Source organism: Parus major, chromosome 12, assembly GCF_001522545.3.
Source record: "Parus major isolate Abel chromosome 12, Parus_major1.1, whole genome shotgun sequence".
In the NCBI taxonomy this organism is placed as follows: domain Eukaryota; kingdom Metazoa; phylum Chordata; class Aves; order Passeriformes; family Paridae; genus Parus; species Parus major.
In genome coordinates, this window is record NC_031781.1 from 3,441,209 (window position 1) to 3,465,445 (window position 24,237).

General features: G+C 49.3%; 2 protein-coding genes across 4 annotated transcripts in view; one reads left to right on the forward strand and one right to left on the reverse strand.

Moving 5' to 3' along the window:
• SHISA5 (shisa family member 5) overlaps positions 1 to 368 on the reverse strand; it is a 24,142-nt gene extending 23,774 nt beyond the window's left edge. The window contains exon 1 of the mRNA XM_015641036.2: positions 262 to 368. Coding sequence (XP_015496522.1) covers positions 262 to 325 — 64 coding nt within the window. The 5' untranslated portion in view covers positions 326 to 368. The remainder of the gene's footprint in view (positions 1 to 261) is intronic.
• Positions 369 to 2,947: 2,579 nt separating this feature from the next.
• RNF123 (ring finger protein 123) overlaps positions 2,948 to 24,237 on the forward strand; it is a 47,694-nt gene continuing 26,404 nt past the window's right edge. For all 3 annotated transcript variants that reach the window (XM_015641140.1, XM_033517391.1, XM_033517392.1), the window contains exons 1-26: positions 2,948 to 3,018; positions 5,197 to 5,390; positions 6,434 to 6,518; positions 8,511 to 8,590; positions 9,396 to 9,493; positions 10,667 to 10,721; positions 11,047 to 11,132; positions 11,876 to 11,962; positions 12,456 to 12,523; positions 13,376 to 13,501; positions 14,209 to 14,323; positions 15,114 to 15,218; positions 15,343 to 15,468; positions 16,631 to 16,723; positions 16,916 to 16,989; positions 17,433 to 17,550; positions 18,020 to 18,119; positions 18,621 to 18,682; positions 18,771 to 18,842; positions 19,547 to 19,667; positions 20,461 to 20,562; positions 21,736 to 21,842; positions 22,336 to 22,534; positions 23,124 to 23,269; positions 23,458 to 23,541; positions 23,851 to 23,958. In XM_015641140.1, the coding sequence (XP_015496626.1) occupies positions 5,309 to 5,390; positions 6,434 to 6,518; positions 8,511 to 8,590; positions 9,396 to 9,493; positions 10,667 to 10,721; positions 11,047 to 11,132; positions 11,876 to 11,962; positions 12,456 to 12,523; positions 13,376 to 13,501; positions 14,209 to 14,323; positions 15,114 to 15,218; positions 15,343 to 15,468; positions 16,631 to 16,723; positions 16,916 to 16,989; positions 17,433 to 17,550; positions 18,020 to 18,119; positions 18,621 to 18,682; positions 18,771 to 18,842; positions 19,547 to 19,667; positions 20,461 to 20,562; positions 21,736 to 21,842; positions 22,336 to 22,534; positions 23,124 to 23,269; positions 23,458 to 23,541; positions 23,851 to 23,958 (2,499 nt within the window). In that variant the 5' untranslated portion in view covers positions 2,948 to 3,018; positions 5,197 to 5,308. The remainder of the gene's footprint in view (positions 3,019 to 5,196; positions 5,391 to 6,433; positions 6,519 to 8,510; positions 8,591 to 9,395; positions 9,494 to 10,666; positions 10,722 to 11,046; positions 11,133 to 11,875; positions 11,963 to 12,455; positions 12,524 to 13,375; positions 13,502 to 14,208; positions 14,324 to 15,113; positions 15,219 to 15,342; positions 15,469 to 16,630; positions 16,724 to 16,915; positions 16,990 to 17,432; positions 17,551 to 18,019; positions 18,120 to 18,620; positions 18,683 to 18,770; positions 18,843 to 19,546; positions 19,668 to 20,460; positions 20,563 to 21,735; positions 21,843 to 22,335; positions 22,535 to 23,123; positions 23,270 to 23,457; positions 23,542 to 23,850; positions 23,959 to 24,237) is intronic.

Genomic DNA, 24,237 nt, shown 5'->3' on the forward strand with positions numbered 1-24,237 from the left:
AACCACGCGTTCCAGTCCCCAAACCACGCGTTCCACAGTCTCAAAACCACGCATTCCTCAGCTCCTGCCCCGGCACGGGCGGCTGAGCTGAGCGGGCTGAGCTCGGAGCCTGGGGCTCCTCACGCCGGGGGCTTCGGCCAGGCCTCCCCGGGGGATGTGATCATCGTCTCCGAAAGCGATACCGGAGCCCCTCAGCCTCCCGCTCGGGCCGGGGCCCTCCCGCTCGCCGCTCCCGCACCTTCCCTCGCTCCCCGAGCTCACCGGCTGCCGGCAGCAGGAGAAGGCCGAGGATGCAGGCGGTCACCACGCCCGGACACAGAGCCATGAGGGCGGCAGCGCCCCGCGGAGCGCAGGGAGGGGCGGCCCGCGGGAAGCGGCAGCGGGCGGGATGGGGCGGAGCAGATACCAGCGAAAGGCTTCTTTCCCCATGAGGGGGACGCCTCATCGCAATACATTTAGGTTGGAAAAGACCTGTGAAGATCATCGAGCCCGGTCTGTGACTGATCACCACTATGTCAACCAGACCATGGCACCAAGTGCCACATCCATGCTTGCCAAGGTGCTTGTTCCCTGAATGAATCACTTCTGTCAGAGTTTAGCTAATGGACTTATGTCGTGCCCTGGCCTTGGAAGGCCATGCAAAATACAGTAAAGCTGGTGAGAAAATCGCAAACATCAGTTTGGCTTGGGAGGTGGCTGGTAAAAGAGGATCACTGGGGACACTCTAAAGGTAGGATCTGAAAGAAGCAGTCACTCCCAGCAGTGTCCTGCACCTAGTATTGTAATGTGTCTGGGCAGTTCAGGTTTCTATCCTGATCCTGAATTGCATTTGAGACATTAATTCTGCAAGGCTGGATTTCACATTCCTTTTCCCTGTTCTGGTTGTACCTGAGACATTGTGTGGTTGCTGTCCAGGCAGGTTCAGTAGTGGTCTCTGATGCTCCCTGAGGTAACATTCCTGCTGCCTGGCCATGCCACCTGAGCCCACAACCTGGTCTGCCTTCCCCTGGGGTCTACTCCTGCCTCTGGATCAAAACCTGTGCTGCAGCACTGTTGCTGAAAAACACCAGGATTGATGAAACAGACCCCTTACTGGCTGCCCAGTAAGTTTCTGAGGGTAAATGGCCTCTGCTCTATACTCCCCTCTGGTTGCTTTTTTTTTTTTTTTCACAAGATATCCTCACAGGCCTTCCAGAAGGTGTCTCAAGGAGAGACTTCAGTCTCCTGTACCCTACCTACGTCCTAGCATATTGCAGAATCTCTCCCTCACAGGAGAGGAAGCTCAGAAGTGTTAGGAGATTACTTGGGAGCATAGGCAGAGGTAAATGGTCAGCAATCCAGAGGCTGGCACAGGCCTCTTCTGCACAGAATCCCTTATTTATTTTAAGTAAATTCTTCAGTTTGGATCCAGTTGAAGAGCCAGGGCAGTTTCTTGACCATGTGTTAGATAACAGGTACAGTGTATGCCAAAGTCTTCAGTAGGCCCAGACTTGTCACCAGGAGGAAGGTCTCCCAAGTTCGAGTTTTCCCAAGGTGGTTTCTAGGAAAAGACTATCTCTTGAGCTTCACCAATGCTATATCCAAATGCTTGTGTGAATTGTGGGTTGTTTTCCATACCTGATCTGAAGGTTGTACGGGTTGTATATGAGCTTAAGAACCGTATCTAGTAGATTGTTGTCTTATTTGCAGACAAATAAACAGAGACAGAAGTGGAGAAATTCTGTTGCTTTCCAGAAGTGAATTGTTCAGCAAGTCTATAGCTCCACTGTGCCCCAGTGTCTCATGTTAAGATGGAAAGAGTGACTGAATTGTGTGGTGTTGTAATTTCCCCATACTTTATGAGAGCAAAAGCTTGCAAAGTTATTCTCAGGCAGAAACCTTTACATTTTGATGAGTCTACCGTAAGAGGCCTGGGTTTAAAAACCAAGGAGAAGCTGCACAAGGTCAAACATCAGCACATACAGCATTTTGTTCCCAGTGGCCCAGTGTAATGGTCCTGTGGCCAGATACTTTTGTCAGGCCTCAGAGAGCCTCCCAGTGCACTTTACTGTGCCAGTGAAGTGGGGTCAGGGCCAGCACTGGGGGACCGTGCATGGCAGGTCCTGCAGCGGCATCTGGGCTGGCTGTGGGGATTCTGTGCCCAACGCTGCAGGCTGGAGCACTCTTGGATCCACATGGGCCCAGGGGTGCTGGAGTGTCTGACATTTTCTGGATCTGGGGAGACATAAGAAGACCCTGGTGGTAGCAGGCTGGTGGTACTGGGGCTGCTAGAGTTGGGTGCTTGCGAGCTGTGGGGGTGGTGCAGCTCTGGCACAGGTTGTCCAGAGAAGCTGAGGCTGCACCTGGATCCCTGGAAGTTCTCAAGGCCAGACTGGTCTCATGGGAGGTGTCCCATGGGAGGTGGAATTAGATTATTTTTCAGGTTCCTTACAGCCCAAATTATCCTGTAACTGTTTCTGTCTTGAAAGTGTCAGATGCTCCAGCCCATGCTCCTTGTGCCCACAAGGATCCAAGACTGCTCCCACTTGCAATACTGGACCTAGAATCCCCACAGCCAGTCTGGACACTGCCACAGGACCTGCTGGGGACCGTTCCCCAGTAATGGCCCTGATCCCACTCCAAAAGCACAGTAAAGTGCACTGAGAGGCTCCACACTCATGTGTCAGCTTCCTCCTCCTCTCTCCCAAGGGCAGCATTCGGGGTCGGCGTCAGAGGGTTGTTGTCTCCCTGAGAGTCGGCAGCATCTCCCCAGGCCTCCCTCGTGCCACTTGCCTAGCTCCACGGCCAAGAGCTTCACGTTTCGGGGGCCCCGACCCTACTCGGTTTCCTAGAGAGAAGTTCACACAAGCACCGAGGGGGTCTCTGCCCTCTGTCCTTCCCCGGGGCAGGGCACCGCGGCCCGGCCCTGCCCGAGCGCCAAGAGAGTCCCACCCGTCTCCCGGCAACGCGTCCCGCCCGCCCGCCATGGCCCTCGCGGGTCGCCGTAGCGGCGGCGGCGGCGGCGCGGCCGGGCCGGCGGTGAGTGCGGCGGCCGCGGGGCCCGGTCGCGGCAGCGCGGGGGCTCCCCCGGGGGCCGCGGGGGTGCTCGGGCCACGGCCAGCTCGGATAGTGCCGTCCGGCTATGCGGGAAGCGCCCGATCGAGGGGCGGCCGCGCCCCACGGGTTGTAGGCAGGTGTAGGGGGTTCTCGGGTTTGGGGTGTTTGTGGGCATGGAGGGTCCTTCCGGGTCTGGGGGTGTCTGTGGCTGAAGGGAGTGCCGCCCCGTTTAGGGGGTGTCTATGGGTTATGGGGCGCCGCTGGGCTCGGGGCGTGCTGCCCGCCTCGGCTGCGGGGTGAGCCCGGTTTTGGGGCTGTTTCCTGGGTGTGAGCATGGTGGTGCTGCCCGGTGTTTGTGAGTTTGGGGTGTCGGCAGGCTGCGGTGCCACGGGGACCCACGTCTGGGATGAAGGCAGGGTAGTTTTATGCTCCATGTCGGGCTGTGCTGTTTCTCTTTGCCTGCTGCGAGTCTCAGGGCTTTGCCGGCAGCTGCGAGACAAAGTTATGTTGGTCGGCCTGGCTTCTCGGCCTCCTCGCCTGCTTCCACCTCAGATCAGGCTGCTTCTGTGTTGTGTGTTCTGCCCTGCTGCTGGAAGCTGCTTGCTTTTGCAAAGAGCAGGGAGTTCAGCCCGGGGCCAGGCTCAGAGCAGGGCATCTTTGCTTCTGTGAATGGCTTGTGGGGCTCTGCCCTTTCTCAGACCTGTTGAAAGCAACATTTGCTCCAACTGAGCAAACACCCTGGCACTGCAGCAGTGCATCTCATATGGTGCCAGTGTGGAGGTGCTGCATACTCTGTTTTAGGCATTCAGACTGTTTCAGCAGCGCTGGTGACCAGAGTGGCTGCCTTTTAGGAGAGCCGTGGGCACTCCTGACTGCCCTCGGTGTTTTTAACTTGTCCTGGCTGAGGTGAAATCATGTCATGTGTCGAGTACTTTTAGGACAGTCCACATTGTGCTGTCTGCTCTGCTTTGGTAGTAAACGATGTGTTTCTCTTTATTGTTTCACCTCTTGTTTTGAGTTCCTGACGCATCATTCAGGGCCTTTGATCCAGGCTGGTTTTTTGCTTTGTTCCCGCTATTTTGCTCAGCAGAGCTGCAGGAGGGAGGCCGGGCAGTGTTGCTCCACTGCTGCCTGCCGGGGTGGTCCTGAGAAAAGGGGCTTTAGGAAACCCTTTCCCAAATCTAGCTGAAGCTCAGGTGATTTGGAGTTGATGTGGTACTTGTGTCACTTGGCATTCCTCCTCCAGAGTCACTAACTTTTCTTGGGTTCACCTTAGTTTCTGCTCTGCATGAGATTACCAACAAGCATTTAATTCCTGCAGCTTTTGCTCCTGTTGCATCTTCCTGTTGCTCTGTGTGTGACAAAGTGCTTTGACAGATGGATGCCCAGGGAGAGTCTTCCAGTAAGAGTTGGCTATTGGAGCAGCTGGAAGCAGGAGAGGGGAATAACCTAACATTTGGAAGCTGGATGGAACTAGCCACTTGAATGTATTCTTTTTGTTCTGGCACATGTCAGCTCTGATAGTATTCTAGTGATACCAGGAAGGCTCCTGAATCTGTAGTCTCGTGGTAGATTTTCACTTGTAAACACTATTGTATATTACCTGTGTCTGCTTTTTTCCCCATGACTCTGACAGCTGGGTCTTTCTCTTTGTAGTCAGTGATATTCTGTCATAGTCCAGTCCATCTGCATTTGTCTCATTCCTTCTTCCTCTCTCTTTGTTTTGGGTAGTGGAATAATCTAAACACCTGTTGAACAGAAAATTAACCAGACTCATGTTGCTATCCTAAGGAATAATACAGAGTGTGAGAGAAAGGCAGAAGTGTTTGTCAGGACATGAGCAGCGTTGCGGTTCCCAGTTTCAGCGGTGTTTGGCAGTGGTGGTGGCTGTGGTCCTGTGCTGGCTCAGTGCTTCTGGCCCAGGCTTGGTGTGAAGGTTGCCTGTGTTTCTGGCTTGGTTGTGCCTGTGCCTTTGTTTGTAGTGGGGTTTTTGTGGCTGTCTGGAGTGTAGCTTAATGCTTCGGGAAGGTTTTAAGCAGTTGGACATCAGTGGGACTAAGAGCAGGGTCAGCAGTTAGCTGGTTTGGGGCTCTATGTAATGTCATTAGGGCATGCAAGGACTGTGGCTATTTTTTGGTTTATCCCTGCTGTTTAATTCAGGTAAAGCAACCTCCAAGAAAGGGAGAAATTTAAAGGCACCATCCTCCCCAGAAGGTTTTGTTCTAGGCGTCTGTCCGTCTTATGTCTGCTCTGGAAGTGGTGCCTGTGAAGAATGACGTCGAGAGGTTCTGGGACTGCTTTCTCAAGGAAGAATTACAGGTTGACCACTGAGCCAGAGAAGTCCAAGGTCACAGGTAGGGACTTTGGCCTGTACATGCCATGTGAAAACAGGAGCACTGTGGATCCAGGGAGCATCTCTTGCCTTGCTTGACATCAGCTGCCTTCCAGTTGAAGTTACCTTGGTAGTGTGAGGTGTAGCGGGGCTGAAACTGAGTAAATCCTTAAAGTGAGATGAGATTTTGGACAGGACATTCCTGCAGTACTACTGACTCCAGAAACTCATGTCACAGAGCCTTTTCTTCGGCACACAGCCCTGCCTGATAAGGCTGGAGAATGTTTTGTTGCCTGCCTGGCATCTGATTTGAGACCCATCTGATTTAGGGAGCTCCCCTTCAAGAATGAACAGCTTGTCAAATTCTCAAATTAATCCTTTCCTGGGAAATTCTGCTACCGGCCAAGCAGTCTGTTTTTTTTCTTGGCATCACCAATCTAGCACAAGTGATGTGCTTATGGGACCACAAATCTGGCATTTGAGGGCACTGTTGCACTCAGAAACAAGGAATACTGCATCAGTGTGACACTAAGGGTTGTTTAGTGAAGGTGAGGCACACACATCATTAAAGAGGGTTCTGGGTTACATGAGGTGAACTGCACCTGCAGCCTTTCCATCTCAGCATCTTTAATGCAGTTAAGAGACATCCTGAGTATGAATAGGACATTAGGAATTGCAGTAGTGTTAAGATTTATTTTTTTTAAAAATAAAATTGGATTCCTGCTTTCAGCTTTTGGAGTTACTTTATCAAGAAGTAGCAGAACAGGATCTTGAGGATCTTCCACCTGTGTGGAGCGATTTATAGGCTCCCAGTTGCTATGGCAGAGCAGCTCAAATTGGAAAGAGCCTTTTTTGGGGAGATATACTCAATAATGCTGGAGTCTGGTTCTACTAGTGAGGACAGTAAGGTGATGAATGACTGCTTGAAGCTGCATTTTCCACTGCATTGATCAGCAAACATGAACATAATTTACCCATAGTTACCAGATTCTTGCTTGTACATGAAATTCGTGTTTGAGTTTACCGTGGACTCTCTAAGCTGATTTCCTTTCTGTTTTACCCAAGGGATCGTGAACAGCAGGCTGCTGAATGATTATCTGCATCGAGTCTTTACCACTGCTGATGGGAACCAGCCTGCAGCTGCTTACAGGTATCAGACTTCTCACTGCCCAGGTAGCAAGTGATGCCACCTCCAGATAAAGAGCACAGCATGAAAGGAAAGATAGATCTTTTAGTGCCACACAGTGATCTTTGTTAAAAGCACAGCAGCTCCATGTTACAGAAACAGCTCTGAGGTCTGCTCTTTTAATGGCTTTTTCAAACTGCAAGGCTGTGAGGAAGGATTCTTTTTTGCATGAAAAATCCCATCTACAGCATCACTAGACAATATTTTTCAAATAAGTAGGCATTCACCTGATTGTTCCTGTTCTCGCTTTGCTTGTAAGGAAGTGCAGAATGCACAGGTTTCAGGTGCAGGAATTAAAAATAGATTGCAAGTGCCCTAAGACTGTTACTGATCCATGCCATACCATACATTTTTCAGGCTGTGGAACTGCTGGTACTTTTATTAGGAGTCACTAAAGGAAGAGAAACACAAAATTCCTGTTTAGTGAGTGCTTTTTACCTATTTATTTTCAGTTCTCCTTCACCTTTTATCCCAGAAACCTGTAGTGTTGGATGAGAAGAATTCCTCTTGCATCTTTTTTGCCTGTGGCAAGTCAGACAGGTTCAGGGCAGGTAGGAGTGTGGCAGAGTGAGGCAGGCCTGTGGCTCCTGCTGGTTGGCAGTGCTGCAGCATGGCTGGGGTCACATTCCACGGGCTATACTTAGGACTGCCAGCTCCAACATGAGCTCAGAGCTGCTATAAATAGTTCTTGGCCCTCTGGCTCTTGGTGAGCTGGGGTGGTGGTGCGGGGGAGGCAAAGTGGGTCATGTTACTTTACCACAAGCTCTCCTGCCAGCAAGCCTTGGAACAGTCCATCTGCCTGAGCATTTTGATTTTCAATATTTCTGATTTCTTTGTCTGGTGATTAGTGACTTGAATGAATAGAACTGATAGTTTGTTGGACTGGTCTCTCTCTCTTTTTTCCTGCCTTCCACCCTTTTCCCCTGGACATGGCTACTTGGTAGAAAGCCCAGTAGCAGTCAAAGAGGTCTTGGAAATAACATTTGCCATATGAGTGTAACTTTTATAATATGACATCTTGCCTTCAGAGGCCTGAATTCTTCATAGAGGAGCTCACTGCAGACATCTCTCTGCCTATCTCATGCTCTTCCACTCTCCTTCCAGAACTTTGCCTCCATGCTAGTGCTGATTAAGCAGCTTTGCTGAAGCCACCCTTCTCATGCCAACCAAAACTGATTCTTTGATTTAATTTCTGTGCATCTTCACATTCATCAGGCATTCACAGTGTCTCTCACCAGTCTTAGGGAAATCCCTAGTCCTGGAGAAGTGAGAAGGTGTTTCCCAGATGGCTTTGGAAATGGGAAACAGGGATAGGAATAGCTAGTGGGTCTCACAGTAAAAGGAGGCTCTTGTGCAAGGATCAGCTAAGTAAACTAATCCTTGAAAGGAGAGAACCAAGGAAGCGCAGTAAGTTCTCTAGAACAGTGGCCCAAAGGGGATGTGTAAGAGAATTTTCAGCATGAAAACAAAATGGTTTTAGCTGTTTTCACAGAGAGAGGATGCTGAACTAGCCTGACCTTTGTCTGAACTGCTAGAGCTGCTGCTGTGGTCCTCTGTTCTTTTGTATTGCAAAATACTTCGGGGAAGAAATGATTCCTGACTTAGGCCATGTTTCTATGATGCTGACTGCAGCAAAGTTGTGTCTATAGTTATTGGTAGTACAGCTGGTTTCTTGCTGCCTTGTACCACAGTTTTCTTACTGCCACAAAACACTCCTGAGCAGACTGAAGACTGTAAGATTCTTTGTAAACTATTTGGTTTGTTCACACTGTGTTTGGTCCTTCCTTCATTCATTGCCCCAACACGGTGGGCAACAAATTCCTTAGATTCATGACATAAAACAGATTGACAGAACTTCATGGTTCATGTCTCAGCACAGGACACGTGTCTGGGCTGCAACTCTTGAAAAATTGGAGACAAAGTTTTTTTAAGAGCTCCTGTGTGTTTATTCCCTAGGAAGCACCTGACGTTCCAGAACCTGCAGGAGCACCTTGAACGATTGCTGGCAGAGGAGAATGGTTCTGAAGACACCAGGGGTAGGAGATATTGCCTGTTCAATTTGTGCTTCTTGCTCGTGCTGGTTAATTTGGAAGGACAAGTTGTATCATGAAAGGCATTTCCCTGAGTGAACACTGTTCTGCCTCCCTGTGCTCTAATTTGCTGTGGCTTTAAATCCTGCCTGTGAGGGGTTCATCAGCCAGCCCTGCAGCAGGTTTGTTTACAGATGGAGACATATTTCCCGGCTAAAATGTGTGGAAAAGCAGTTTGGGGGCAAGTGTTGATGGTTTACTGATAATGATATGCAGAGCCATTGTTTTGATCAGAAGTGCACAGTGCTATCATCAATGAGAGATGCAGAGGCTTGTTGACAATTTTTACACACAGGTCTCTACTGCAGGTATTCACTTTGGGCCTCAGGCTGTACCCTGTGTTCTTACTAGAATTGTTTCTCTGGATGAATCAGGATGTGGCAAGATACAACCTGGCTCCTCTCTGAGAAAGGCAAATTTTTCTTGTTGGCTGCGATCGAAGTGTGACATGTTGGCCAAACATTTGGCACAGAGCTTAGCTTTTTGAATTTTGTCAAAGTGAAATTCTCAGGTGATGTGGAAAACTTAATGTGTTCTGAATGCTGCATAGCTGAGTTGCTGTGAAGACTTTCTTGTAAATCTCTCTCCTTTTCTGAGCTTCTCAGGGTTGAGCATAGGCAACACTATCTTGATCTTCCTCCCCTGTAGCAGCATCCAGGTGCTGTTGCAGTCTGGCTGGAAGCACCCAGCCAGTGAACTGTTAAATCCTGCACAACTCTCCCCAATATGTTTTCTGCAACTCTTGTTTCAGATCAGGTAGCAGAGGGCCGGCTTGGTCCCTCCACTGTGGTGTTGGACCACACGAGCGGCTTTGAGGGACTCCTGCTGGTCGATGATGACTTACTTGGGGTGAGTACGTTGCTGGACACAGAATATGGTTTTGTGGGACTAAAAGCACTTGGGGCTTCTTGGTTTGATCTTTGTAGTAGATCCCTGTCAGTGGCTTTGTAGCATGTGTAAATGGAGTCTGCCCTCAAAGCTGCAGGATCCTGGAGGAAATGAGCAGTCCTGGGAAAAGTCTAGCAGTACCACTAAGTCTCAGCAAGGTCTGTGTGGGGCGGTGAGGAAGTGAAAGGATTACCCTGGCCCAGGGGCTCACTTGGATAAGCAGCCGGCTTTCCTGTCCCTCCCTCCAGCAGACTGCCTCTTCCTTCCTTCTGGTCTTCTTAAAAGACTGGAAAGAGGCTAAAGCTGAGCTTTTCCTTTCTCCTTTGTTTCCATTAATTACCTGCATGCTCCTTAGCTGATGTTCCCTGTGCAAAAAGGCAGCTGAAAGAATCCACTGAAATTTAACCCTTTCCTACTTCAGTAATTTCTGCACTCCTTTCACCCCTTCACTGAGCAAGCACATCCACTGCTCTTGAGCTGATTGTCTCTTTAATCTATGCCTGCTTTTTAGCCTCTAACAGATCAAGCTGCCTCGGTCTCCCCTTTCCCTTTAACCACCTGCTGTAGTTTACTTTGCTGTACCTGGAGCTGACCCGCAGAATGGACTGGACTGGCTTGTCTGTGAATTCCTTGTTCCTGCTTTCATTTCCTCTTCATGGTCTGTCCCAAGATGGCAAGAGTCAGGATTTAACACAGTTCAGTTTCTAGGCAGCATATTACTTGCCAGTCCTGTCCTTTAGTCTGGACACCTTGAATCTATAGTTTTGTTCTAACTTGTCCATCATTCATATATCTTTCCCATATCATAATCACTTTTGTATACACTTCTGTGCCAATTCACTGGAAACCTGTCTGTCAACGTGTTGCCCTTGTACTGCTGCCATGCTGGGTGCTTCACTGGGGTTTATCAAGTAGAGATGAGCTGTGGGAGGGACCTGAATGATTCCCTGGGGCCAGCTGGCTCCAAATACAGCTGCTGGGGTAGGGAAGATGTCCCTTCTTGTCCCTATACTGTCCTTGTGAATAGCTCTCCATCTTGCTTTGGTTTTGAGTGCTAGTACAGAGGGAATGGGAAGGACTGAACAAGCCTCTCTTTTTGCCTGATGTTAAAATATCTTTTGTTTTTTGGTCCAGGTGATTGGCCACAGTAACTTTGGGTCCATCAGGGCCACAACGTGTGTGTATAAAGGTAAGGAGATAAACCAGTGTTACTTTGAGAGAGGACCCTGAGAGGAGTGTGTGGGGAGTTAGACAACTGGATAGCTCAGGAAATCTTGAATATGTTCCAGATCTTGAGCACCCTCTTCCCCAGTTCATTCACTGAACTTCTCCAGGGAATGAGAAGGATGTGTGATGCCAGAATAACAGAGTGGGAGGGGAATCCTGGGGATATCCTGAACCTCCTTTGTGTGCCACATGTATTTCTGTGGGAGCAGTGTCAGGTTCAGCTCTAACAGGGGAACAAGCCAGGGGGCAAGAATTCACTGTGGTATGTCTTTCTCTTTTTTCTTCAGGGAAATGGATTTATGAGGTGCTCATCTCCTCCCAGGGACTCATGCAGATTGGCTGGTGTACTCTCAACTGCAGATTTAATCAGGAGGTAGTATAGCTGCTCTGGGGGGTGCTCTTCCACTGCTTTTTTGGACAGTGTAGAGAATTGCATTGGTGCTGTGCCCTGCTGCCATTCACACCAGAAATGCCACACACACACTAGAAATGCCAGGCCTGCTGTTTTAAGAGTCTTTACAAAACTCCTTGGTCTGTGTCCACAGAATGGTGCACAATGTGAAAGCCTGTGCTGGGTGTGTTACTGTGCTCTTGCAGCACATAGAACCGCTACGTGTTGACTTTCAGCTGGCATCTTCTCCAAAAAGTGTGTGTGACTGCAGTGCTGGCAGCCTGTCCCTTGGGATGGGCCTCAGCAGCTGGTACTACAGGGCTTGTTTTGCTCAGAAGAGGGTGGAATGTTGTTTCCTCTGGGTGGGATGTTTGGTACTGGAAAGGGGTGTCAGCAGCAGAGTTTCACTAACTTGTCACTCTGCAGTGTGTGAGAGGGGAAGTGATGGGCATCCCAGGGAGCTGCTTTGATAGAAATGGAAAGTGTTGGATGGCAGTACACTTCTTCTGACCCAAAAATAAGTAGGGAGTGGTGTATTTCTCTGAACCAAAGATCACAAGCCACTGTATTCATTCCTAGAGGGAGGACTTTTCCAAGGCAGAGCATATGTGTTGTCAGCTGCCCTCCCTGTCTATAATAGTCTATCCCTTAAAGGTTCTCTTGCTATGAGAGGAATCTTCTATGCCTGGTCTGGTCTGAATCTTGTCTTTCATACTTTGGTGCAGGAAGGAGTTGGGGACACGCCAGATTCGTATGCCTATGATGGAAACAGGGTGCGCAAGTGGAACGTGACTACTACAAACTATGGCAAAGTGAGTAGCTGTCCCTCAGGAAAGGGATGGAAAGAGGAGAAAGCAGGTGACTCCTTCTGCTCACTGGATTCTGCTGGGCCTTGTGAAGTGCCCTTAAGCCTTCCTCCCTGCTTGAGTCTGTGTGCCAGCACTTATCTGCGCTTCAGGGATGCTGGACATGCTGTCTGGGGGCTTTGTTTAGCAGCCCCAGCAGACTGATTCCAGTCTAGTGCTGCTGGTGGTGCCTGGAAGGTTCTTGTTCTCTGTAGTATATCAGAACATGGTGCATTGTTGGGATAAATAAACATTCCTAGTGCCAGAGGGGAAAAAGATCACAGTTAGGGGCTTTATGTGCAGCTTCCAGAAGTTCCCAAAAATGCTGTGAGCTGCTGGGAGAAGGAACTCTCTCTTCTTTAATCCTGAATCACAAGGGATTGGTTGGGTTGCAGTCTTTCTTGTGATGTGGGAACACCCTGAAAATACATGTTTAACCTCTTCTCTCCCTTTCCTGCAGTCCTGGGCAGCAGGAGACATCGTCAGCTGTCTGATAGACCTTGATGAGGGCACCATTGCTTTCTGCCTGTAAGCATCTTTGCCCTGTTCCCTGCTTTGTTTATGTCTGTGTGTAACAGAAAGGTTTCCTCACTGCTCAGCAGGTTGCTGAGCCCTATTTCTGCTCTCTCCTCTTTATGTTCCTTGGTAGTTACGGCCTTTGTTTATCTGCCTTGTGTTCAAAAACCATCTGAATGGGTTGTTGGGTCTCAGTTCAGTTCAGTTGAAAGCATTTGGCAGGAGGATGTTCAAGCTACAAAGTCTTTGTAAAGTTTGCCAGGGTTTTAGAGAGAAGGGCATCTCTTGCGATGTTTAATGCCACACTTGGCTTTAATTAATTGCTTGTGTGGTCAGTGTAGACCCTGCCTGTCCTAAATTCACAAGGAGCTGTGGAAAGGGTGATAAATCTCCAGTTTCCAGCTCCCATGCACAATGAGAATTGTTCTCTGGCCCTGGCCTGCAACAAGGCAGTTGCAATTAAGAACTGTTAGTCAGTGTTCATCTTTTATGTAGGAGCAGATTGAAAGCATTATCCTTGATTGTCATTACCATCAAACAGATGAGGCCAAAAACTCACATGCTTTAAAATGTCCTGCTGCTTTTTGACACTCACAGATTTGGGTTGCCCTTGAAGCCTAGTGAGCTCTGCATGTTGTGTAAACCCCAGTGCCTTCCCAGTCTCATATGAAAATGGGAGTGCCCCTGTATGTCCTGTGGCTGTTACTCAGCAGAGCTGTGACATTTGCATGTGTGCCAGGTTAAGAATGATAAGAGGCATGACTGACTGGCGTGTCCGTGTTGGCAAGCTGATATCTGTATCACCCAGCTGACCTCAGACCCTTCCTGCTGTGACTAAAACCTTGTGGGTTTTCCTTCTTTCAGGAATGGCATATCTCTGGGAACTGCCTTTGATAACATCACGAGGGGTGCTGGAATGGCTTATTTCCCTGCCATCAGCCTCTCCTTCAAAGAGTCCGTTGCTTTTAACTTCGGAAGCCGTCCACTCCGATATCCTTTAGGTATTGGGGAGAGGAGGTCTGAAAGGAGAAGAGCCTGTCTTGAGACCATCTTTGGAGGCTGTAGAATATACACACCTGACTGCAGTTCACTTTCTGCTGTCAGCACTTGTGTGCAGAGCTGAGTCAGGGAGAGAAGAGCCAAATACCACCTTAGCTGAAGCAGAACCCCAGGACACAAACATAAGTTTCTGAAATGAGAGTTGCTTTCAGCTCTTGAGTCAGCAGCTGCTGCTACAACTGGGGGCTGCCTGCTCCCAGACACTCAGATCCTGCAAAATTATCACTGCAGTTTTTTGGAAACCCTAATGCTGCTGTGCTGCTGAGCCTTTTGGTCACTTGTCTTTTTTATGTCCCAGCCATATGGGACTTCTGACATGGTATTAGTGTTGCCTGTTGCTGTGTGAATGCTGAAGCTTGGAGCTCCTGTCAGAGCACTCCTGGCTCTGCCTGTTGATGGCTGTAGTGAGAGCTCCAGCCAGTCTTTCTGATGAAAAAAGTATTTCACACCTAGCAGAAGTGAAGTACTTTTGCAGTATTGAGGAAGTGGAGATAAGAGCTTGTGACTTATCAAGCATGTAGAAGTCACTCTGGTTTGAACTGGGACTGGGTACAAAGTAAAGTAGACAGAGTCTTTTCCTTGCACAAACAAAAGAAGCTCCAAAATGCAGGTTGCATTTTCCCTTAACACTTCCATACTTATCCAGTGGAAGGTTACCGGCCCTTGCAAGATCCTCCCGTGGCAGACTTGGTGAAGGCTCGGAAGCTGTTGGGCTACTTGAAGAATGTGATCCATATTGGAATAGATGTGACGGTAGGCTGGCATCACTGGGTGGATCTGAGGGGCACCACGCTGGGAAATGTGGTTCTGCTCTCCCTGGCACATGCTGCCAGCTCAGGTGTTTCCATACACCCGAGAGTCTAAATGCTTGCGTGGGGCATGTGTGTCCCTGGAGCTCTCTGGCTTCCAAAATGGGCTTCCTGATAGTTCCAGGACTTTAATTAAGTCGTGCTGGTCTTTGTTGTTCTCCATCCTATGAAGTTTCATTGCCAGTATTCAAGAGGTGATGTTTGTCAGGGTCACAACTGCTGGATTTGATTTTGCACCCTTGAAATCAGTTTGTTCATATCCTATGCTTTTTACAGTAATGTGATTAAATTCTGGCAGGGGTGCCTTGTGGATTGTTTGGGCTGTGGCATTGTTTGCTGGAAACACTGTTTTCCACTAGGATGATCTGTTTATGCCCAAAGCATAGGCAATGCCATATGCAATGGTCTTGGCTTGAATGGAGGCCTGCTTTGCTAGTTGTCCTCTTCTGTAGGTGTTCCCATTTACAAATTGTCATGTAAACTTGAGCCTTTTCTTAGAACATTGTTAAAGTGCCTGCATGTGGTTGATAGTGACATCTGGACTGCACTACAGCTTTCCAGAGGAATAGGCCTTGCTTCTTTGGCATTCTAAACTCCCATGTTCAAGCTTTTTAATGCAGTCAGGCATGGGACAGCAGCAGTGGCTGCTCCAGGAATGTGATTCATTCAGTTGTTGATGTACAAGGTGGATTGGGCTGGATCCAAGTCATGTTTTTCTGGATTTGTCATTGCAGGAGGGGAAGCTGGTGGAGAAAGACACATCCATGTGGCAGCTGCAGGGAGAACCCACAGTATTGATTACATTAGCTCACATCTTCAATTATTTCTCCCCCCTTATGGTGAGTTTTGCCTGCCCATTGCTTGTAGTGCTTGTTACTGCTCTTGCAAGGCAAATCAATCCCCAGCTTTTGCTGGGAAGTGACTGTACCATGGAAGAATGTTGACCTGGCTCTCTCTCTACAGTGCAAGGTGTACCTGGTGGAAGATGTGCTCATGACCTTCCTGTTGAGCATCCTTGAGCGAGGAGGGGCAGTGGAGGCCCATCCCCTTATTCAGCAGCTGCTGGATCTCATGTGGCTTCTTATGGAGGTGAGTTGTTAGGTTGCTGGTTCCTCCCTAGGGATCCCAGGGAGACCCTGGGAGGTGCTGAGGACAGGAGCCTTCCCTACAAAATGCTGGTAGTGTTCAGTGTCTTTCTCTTCTTTTTTCTTTGTGGTAGACCACCCTCTCAATTAGCTGATCTGGCTGCTGCTGCTGCACACCCAGGCACTGAGGGTTGAATGCAGACACTGGCAATGAGTTAACCAGGCATTTCTAAGCTTCTCCTACTGCTAAAGGAACTGATGATGGTGAATAACTTCCTGCTTCTGGAAACATCAAATTTATCAATAAGAATAGTCTTCTGATTGTTATTAATGTGTATTTGACTGTGGAGGTCTTAAGTGCTGCCATGTGCTGAAGAGATCGATCAGAGTGTGCGGGACTGGGGTAGAAGTGTGCAGTGCACTCTCAGCATCTCCAGCACTGCTGGGGAAAAGTCTCCTCCAGCTTCCCTTCCTATCTGTGCTGGATGAGCTTACTCCTTCCTGGGACACGTGTTTGAGGCAGCTGGGAAGCTGCTGCTGCTGGAGTGCTTGGGTGGTTACACAGAGCCAGTCACTGCCAGGGATCTGCTTGGAGACAGCACGTCTGCCCTTTGGGGTAACAGTTAACAGATGTGGGCACTGGCCCAGCCAGCTGCTGTGAGAAGTTTAATGGAAAAATGTCATGACTACTTCAGGCCCACCATCTTAGCAGTGAAACTGGACCCTCTGGTAGGACTGCTGTGTTTGTGGAGGAGTTGGCTCTCATCCTGCTGGTAGGCTCTGAGTTGGATGCAAACAGACAACTCTTCTCTCATCACATTTATCCAAGACTTCTTTCTCTTCTGGGTTGGTTCTTCTACCAACACTGTATCTTGGGTGGAGTCAGGGAATTAGAGGACTGGTGACTGCTCAGCAAATAGGGCCTTTGGCTTTTTGGAGGTGACTTTTGGGTTGGACTTTCTGCAGAAACTTTTTTCCCTGTAGCAAAGCACTGGCATCAACTTCTGCTTGGACTCTCTCCTGTGGAGATTAAGGGATGCTGTGGGTTCAGAGCACCTGCTTTTTCAGTTGATAAATGAATGCTTCCTTCCAAGGTTTCACTCTGGGAGCTATAGCTGTTCCTGACACCTTGCTGTTGTTCTTCAATGTGTTTCTTATTTTCTCAGGAGTATGAAGTGCATGAGTGCCTCAAGCAGCTACTGATGTCCCTGCTGAGGGCTTACAGGTTCTCCCCCATCATCCCAGACCTGGGATTACAAGTGAGTTTGCACTTCTGAATCCCCAGGAATCTGTGACTAGCCAGCTTCTATTATGTCCCCTTGTCCAAAGGTACATGATGTTTTGGATTCTGTAGTTGTTTGATCCAAAGATGGCAGTTTTGTCACACTGTAGCTCTTGGAGAGTTGTATGTTCTGCAGATGGAATGACTTTTGCTTCTTCTGTTTTCCTAGATCCACTACCTCCGGCTCACCATTGCAGTCTTGAAGCATGAGAAATCTAGGAAATACCTACTCAGCAATGTCCTGTATCCTTTGTGTCTCCCCATGTCTCAGTTTTCTCTTCCCTCAGTAATGCAGCCAAGGATACTTCAAGGACCTGCAGGTCCAGGGAGGCAGAAGCCACCTGTCTTGAGAGTTCATTTCTCATGTCTCCTCTGCCTGACACCATTCCCTACAAAGTCCTGCTTTGAGGGGAGGGAGCAGTGCTGTATAGTTCACATCCTAGTAACACACTGGAGCTCATTTCTACCTGACTGGCCTCTAATATCCCTAGAGCAAAGCCACTTTCAGAGCAGTCCAGCTCTGTGGTAGAATTTGGGCAGCTGCTGTGATAGCTGTGTGGGGCTTCTCCAGAGGCCTCTGGATCTTGCAGTGGTAGTTTGGAAAGGAGTCTCTCGCTACAGCTTTGGAGACATGCCCTGTCCCTTTTCCCGTTGTAGCTTCTGTGCTTGCTTTAACTCCAGTGCAGCTTTGACGTGCTCCGTTCCGTTGTGTTCTTCTACATCAAGAGCCCGCTGCGTGTGGAGGAGGCAGGTTTGCAGGAGCTCATTCCCACCACGTGGTGGCCAAACCGCTTCACCAAGGAGGTAAGTACAGGCACCTCCACCGAGGAGGCTGAGGAAATGTTGTGGCCTGCCATCTGCATCTTTTTCTGGCTGAGGAAGTTGGATGGCCCCTCTTTCCAGCTGTGTTAGCACCATATAGTCCTGAAGAGCTATATGAGAGCTGTAGTTTTTCCACTCTCCTGTCATCTTTTTTGCCCCCTTAGAGAGTGTTTGAGGTGTGATGCTCAGACAGGGGTGGGTGGGACAGTTTTCTGTGGCAACAGATTTGGAAGGGAACCTCACAGTGTTTAAGGAATTACTGGGTTGACTGAGGTGTCCTCAAAAGATCTCCTGCCATTACTCATTCCAAGTCTGGAGGAGACCTGTTTAGGTCAGTCACAAACCAGCACATTGTTTCGATGAGTTTGTGCTCTCCGTTTCACTTTGTTGAAGGTAAGACATTTACCCTGTGCAGTGTTCTCCTACCAATCAGTGTCTGTCCCCCAAACAGGGCAAGGAGAGCAAGGAGGTGAAGGAGGAGAGTGCTGAGGAGAGATTGAGGCGTCGGGCGTATGAAAGAGGCTGCCAGCGGCTCAAGAAACGCATTGAAGGTTTGTGAGGAAGGAGGGAAGTGGCCGAGATCCCACACCTTTTGTGCAGCCAGGAGCTGTTTCCAAATCCCATTCACTACCTGAAGTACAGCTGTGTTCCTGCCAGGACAGGCTGTGGTGCAGAGGTGGGGGCCAGTCATGCTCTGTTCTGATGGCAGTGCTGGGATCCTACTGCACACACCTGCAGCCCCCGTCATGGCCCATCATGGGGCAGGAGCAAACCTATGCATTGTTTTTCATCTATTGACTAATTTTTTCCTAGGTGGTAGAGAAAATTCTCAGTGGTGGGATTAGCCTTCTTCTGTTCACTGGTTCTTCCTGGGCCCTGTGTGCTGGGGAGGTGGCCTTTCTCCTGGGGATAGGGTGCTGCAGTTGTGATTAAGAGGGGTAGTAAACTGGAAGTAAGTGTAGGTTATGGGGTACTTCCAGTAGTAAGCAGATAAGTGGTAGTAAGCTCTCCAGTGCTTGTTTCCTGATGGCAGATGTGTGTCCCCCTTTTAGTGGTGGAAGGTCTCCAGGTTCAGATTCTGAAGTTGCTGCTGAACAACAAGGACAGAGGAGGGGTAAGCACTCTGTTGGACTTTGTGACAATATCTTCATATGATGTGCTTTGTAAATCCTAGATTTACCACCTGGTTTTCCTTCTGCCAGGGAGAAGCCTCCAGATACATCTTCCTAAACAAATTCCGCAAGTTTCTTCAGGAAAACGCTAGCAACAGAGGGGTAAGTCAGACAGAGGGCCTGCCTCCCTCCAAGTCTGACCCTGAGGGCTCTCTGCACCTTCAGGCTGGGAGCTCTACCCTTCTGGCTGGGCTGCTGAATCAACAGTTGATCCACTGAGGTCTAGATATGGCAGGGAATGAGGAGGGGGAGATCTGAGGCCAGAAACCCGGCAAGTTAGATAAGCCTTGTGCAATGATTTATGGGAAAATGGTCCTTGAGAATTCTTGGGTGGGAGGTGAATGTCCTTTTATAGCCCCTCAGGGAATGTGGCTTTGGAGTGCTCTGCCACAGTGGGGTTGCTGGCTTTGGCATCCTCCTCACTGCCCATATGAGGACTTTTCCTCTGGCCCTGGGTCAGGCTGTTGTCCTGAAGCACTGGGAGGCACACATCTGCTGTTGTAGGAAACCCTTCACCTGCATGCCTGTGTTCATCATCAGCCTCATCTTTCATGATGGAGTGTGTGTTATCCCTTGTCCTCTGTTGGACCAGCTTGTTGTTTTAAGTGTCCCAAGACTTCCTGGAGGTGGAAACTGCTGCCCACCATCAGGTCTGGGCTCTCTGCCAGAACTGTTAGCTAGAGATGCTAGCAAGATCTCTAGCAAGGCTGAGAGCACAAAAGTTTATGCCTGCTCCATGTAGGAGCCCTTTGGACTGAGATGCACTGTCACACCTCCCTGATGCTGGACTCTCATTCTTGCCCTAGAACTTGACTGTGCTGTGCCCACCAGAGTACATGGTGTGCTTCCTGCACCGGCTCATCGCTGCCCTGCGCTACTTCTGGGATGGCCACAAAGCAAAGAACCCAGCTGCCCTGAGCAGTGAAGGTGAGGCCTGGGGTAGAGGCTTTGCAGGCTTTTCTGTGGTTAGGACAAGGTTTGCCTCTTGGCAGTGCTTTCCAGGATGTTGGAAATTTTATGTCTCTAATGAGTGCTCGAGCCTTCCGTCACTCTGGGAAGTTCCTGTGTGCAGGTCTATTCCAGTTAACATCCAGATCTGAGACCTGCAAAGGGCACCTGTGCTGTGTGTTATTCCCCTGTCTACTCTGGAGCAGAGTCCACTATTGATTGCAGGTCTGTGGAAGGGCAGCTCAGTGATCCCTTAGTCAGAGTTTCAGGGAAGATATTTTTTCTGATTTCCCAATATGATTGTGAGTTCCCAAACTGTAGAATTAAGGGGAAACTAAATCAGTGCCAGTTGCTTTCCCACCCTTAGACCCCACTGGCTTTCCCTTTTCTCACTTTAGGCTGACCTTTTCTCTAGACTCAGTAAGTGCCTTACTATCCCTGTGGGACTAAGTGGCAGAGCTGGAGTAGCCAGGTGGAGAGCTGCCAAGTTTTCTGATGATCCAGATACTACAGTGACTGTGGCTGGAGGGAGGAAGTGCTGGCAGTCTTGTTGATGGCCATTGGTTGCTCCTGTTTCTGCATGGATCTAATTCTTGCTCCATTGTGGAAATCACCTCTGCCTTAATGGCCTGTGCTTTTATTACAACAAAAGTTGTCCCTAAATGTTAATCCTAAATGTGGGTCCTGGGGTCTGCTTTAGAGTCCTTAAATGACTTTGTGGATCCTGTGCATGGGACTTGTGGAAAGAAACAAATCTCCTCTTCTGTTTCAGAGGCGTATGTCCCTCCTCAACTCTTCTATAATGGGAAGGTGGATTATTTTGACCTTCAGCGACTTGGGGGTCTTTTGTCTCATCTTAAAAAGACTCTGAAAGGTAAGTAAGTGCTCTCATTGCCAATACCTGAATCCAGATCTTGGATAGAATTCGTGCAAGACGTTCCAGGAAGGGAGCTGTGGGTAATGAATTTTGGTTAAATTCAGGCAGAGGAGACTTGAATTGTAATGAGATTCAAATTACTCTGAAGAAGACACCACACCTCCTAGGTGGAATGTTCTTTAAGTTAACAGTTTACTGTTTGTAACTCTGAATTGGGCATGTGGCAGTTGGTGGGGATAGTCTGGGAATATCCTCTGGTGTGATGCTCTTGCTGCACCACAGCCAAGGCCTGGGAGCTGTCAAATCACTGTCCATCAACTTGGCTCTGCTGGGTGTGAAGGATGCCCTGGATTTACTTGGTGCACCACTCTGGGCAGGGAGGAGGAGCCCTATGTATGTACAGCTGTGTGTTTGTGTGCAGCACACTCCTTTGGCACCAGGCTTCCAAAGCCTGCCTTGTGCAAGGCTTAGAAATCCCTTGCCATTCCCTTGGACGTGGTTTGTCACTGGTTTCTGGCTAATGTGGCTCTTGCTTTTGGTTGAGATGTCTCTTCTCCTTCCCCAGTGTGTTTGCAAGATGAGGACCATTTTCTCTGTCTCATGTTAATCACTGGCTATTTAAAATTAGATTACTTACCTTGAGAACCACATAGTCTCCTCTGGTTTCTTACCAAGGTATCCTGGCCAGCTTTAAAGTCAGAGCTGTAGACTAAAGAACACATTCTTCAGGCTTTGTACAGTGTAGCCATCAGCATAGCCTTCCTCTGGATGAGTCCCAGTCCTTGTGACTTAGGGACACCTCATGGAACAGGATTGAAGAGCTGGATGCTTCAAAGACGATCTCAGAGAGTTGCCGTTCCTGCACTAGTCCAGTTTGGCCCTGGTGGTTGTCTGCTGGTTTCTCTGTTATTCTATTTGTAGCTGGTAGGACCAGGAGCAGAAATGGATCCTGGGAGGGCAGCACCTGATGCTGCTTGGTCTCTGTTCCTTTTGTAAGGGCAGATCTGTTCCATGTAAGGAAGCTTGGGACAGGTGAGCTTGTTCTGATAGAGCATCCAACTTTTCTGGCTGCTTCCCTACTGTTGAGAAGCAGGAAAGAGAATGAGCCTTCCTCACGGTAAGTGAAGAGTGACTCCTGCATTCATGGCTGCTTTGGTGTGCTCTGTGCAGATGACCTGGCTGCAAAAGCCAACATCCTGATTGACCCTGCAGAGCTGCAGGCAGTGACTATGGATGATCTTGATGAAGATGAGGAATCGGCAACATCAGCAGCACAGGTGAGTTGTGTTATTCACCTGCAGGGCCCTGGTGCTGGGGCAGCAAGTTTGGCCTCTGTCTACAAAAGGCTTTGCTTTACAGCAGGGCAGGGTTGGGCCAGGACTGTAACCAGTCCTAAACAGCTGCACTTGGATGGGAGTCACTGGAGATCAGTGAGGTCCTGGATGCATCAAGTTTGAGCAGCAAAATTTTCTGGGCCCTGCTCTGTCACTACCCACTGATCTGAATGTGCTGCCTCTCCTCCATGGCAGCTCTTGGTGCTTGCATTTGGAAAGGTGCAAGGCAACTGTAGAAAGAGCAGCCTCTTGCTGTGCAGGTCTGCTGTTTGTGCCTGGCATATGCCCTTGGAAGAAGGACTTACCCATTTGCTACCCTGCCTGCTCATCTTCCAGTGGCCACTGTGCATCTCTACCAGCATCCTTGCAGGGTCAAGGGAGGAACAACAGGCAGCCAAACACAGCTGGAACTGTTTCTCCCTTCATTTCCTTCCAGTCCCAGCGCCCCTCTGCTGCCCTGGCCATTGGTGGAGCTCTTGCCAGGCCTGCCTGGCTCAGCTCCCCGACCCTGGGCCGGGCCAACCGGTTCCTGAGCACGGCAGCCGTCAGCCTGATGAACCCACGGCGGCCCCTCGGTACCCTGGAGAAGATCAAGGTGCTCACGCTGCGCGTGGAGCAGCGCACCAGGGAGGACAGTGAGTACTGCTGTGTGCTGCTGTGGCCCTGGCAGAATGGCATCTTCCAGCTCTCCAGAGGAATGCAATCCCTTTCCTGCCAGCATTGCTCCTTACCATTCCCAGGGCATGCTGACACCCAAAAGACCCCTTTGCCATCCTGAACATGACACTGGTGATGTTGTCATCCTCTGTGTGTAAGGAGATGCTGCCTTGGTTCCTCTAAATGCAGTGAGTCTTTGCAGGAAGGCAGTTCAGAGGCAGCTGTAGCCACACTATCTCTGAAGGCAGACCAGCCAGAGGATGGTATGTGCAGCAGTGGCACTGTTGCTGTTTGGGTGGAACAGGCAGGCCTCTGAAGCATGTACAGGGCTTGAGGAAGTGGAATTTGCATGACTTGGGTCAGTCTGAACAGATCTGAACAGCCTGATGCAGGTAGCAAAATGAGAATTGTGTGGTAGCATGGTATGTAGTGAATCCCATGGGCTGGGCAAAAGCTCCTTGTTACAGAGGTACAGTAGGGCTTTGGGTTCAGAGAACAGCAGGCAGAAGCTGAGGTGCCAAAATGCCTTGATAAGAACTTCCTTCCTGTCTTGGGAATGCATTGCAGTTGAAGGCACCCATGGAAATGAGGGTCTTTTACTGGGCAGACCCCCAGAAGAGCCAGACCAGCCCATTACTGAGAACTCCCTTCTGGAAGTCCTGGATGGGATAGTGATGATGTACAACCTCAGTGTCCACCAGCAGCTTGGGAAGGTAAGTGGTACATGCTGTGCAGGAATCCATTCCCCTACCACCCATGCTTCTACACCAGCTCTGTTTTCTGCTCATTTAGTGACTGTGTGTCCTGTCCTTTTGCCAACCTCCATTGAGGTTCTGGTTACATGCTTGCATGTTTAAGGGAAAAAAACCCTTATTTGTTGTTGAAACCTGCTGCTTTTCAGATGGTTGGTGTGTCAGATGATGTGAATGAATATGCCATGGCACTGAAAGACACAGAGGAAAAAATCAGCCGCTGCCCAAAGAGGGTAAGTGTCTCTGGATTCCCAGCTTCCTTCTCTGGCAGAGCCTCAGTATCTGGCAGGGTGAAGTGCTGCTGCCCAACTGTACCAGCATCTGCATCAGGCCTTGTGGGCTTCAGCTGAGACTGATAAGTGCTTTTTATAGCACTGATTCCCACTCCCTCCACAGAAAGGCTGCTGACCCTTTTCCCCCTCTGCCAGTACTCCCTAGCTAGCCCCAAGGTGGTATATGCTTTTGCATTGTTTATCCAGCACTGAAAAAGAATGCTATAAATGGCAGTGACATCTGCCCTCCCATCTCTGCACTCTTTTCAGAGGAGAGACATCCATGAGGAGCTGCTGAAGAGCCAAAAGGTCTTCTCTGAGAAGCTCAACCACCTGAGCCGGCGCCTCGCTTGGATAAATGTCACCATTTACTCAAAGGTGGGCAGGAGCATAACATGAGCAGCTGAAAGGAGACCAGTGAGCTTCTGCATCTCTGCTGCTTGGTTCAGATATCACAGGTTCACATATCACAGCATTTTCCTGCTCCTGAAGCAATGTTAATGATCTCTGAGGCTGCTTTTTCCATTGTGCATTGGAGTCTCCTTTCTAGGCTTGGCCCCTCTCCTGTCCCCAGTGTCCCGTAGTGATCAGCCCAGTCTGATCTGAGCTGTGCATGGTGCTGTAGGCTTTTTCTTAGGACACTGCAGACAAAAGGGT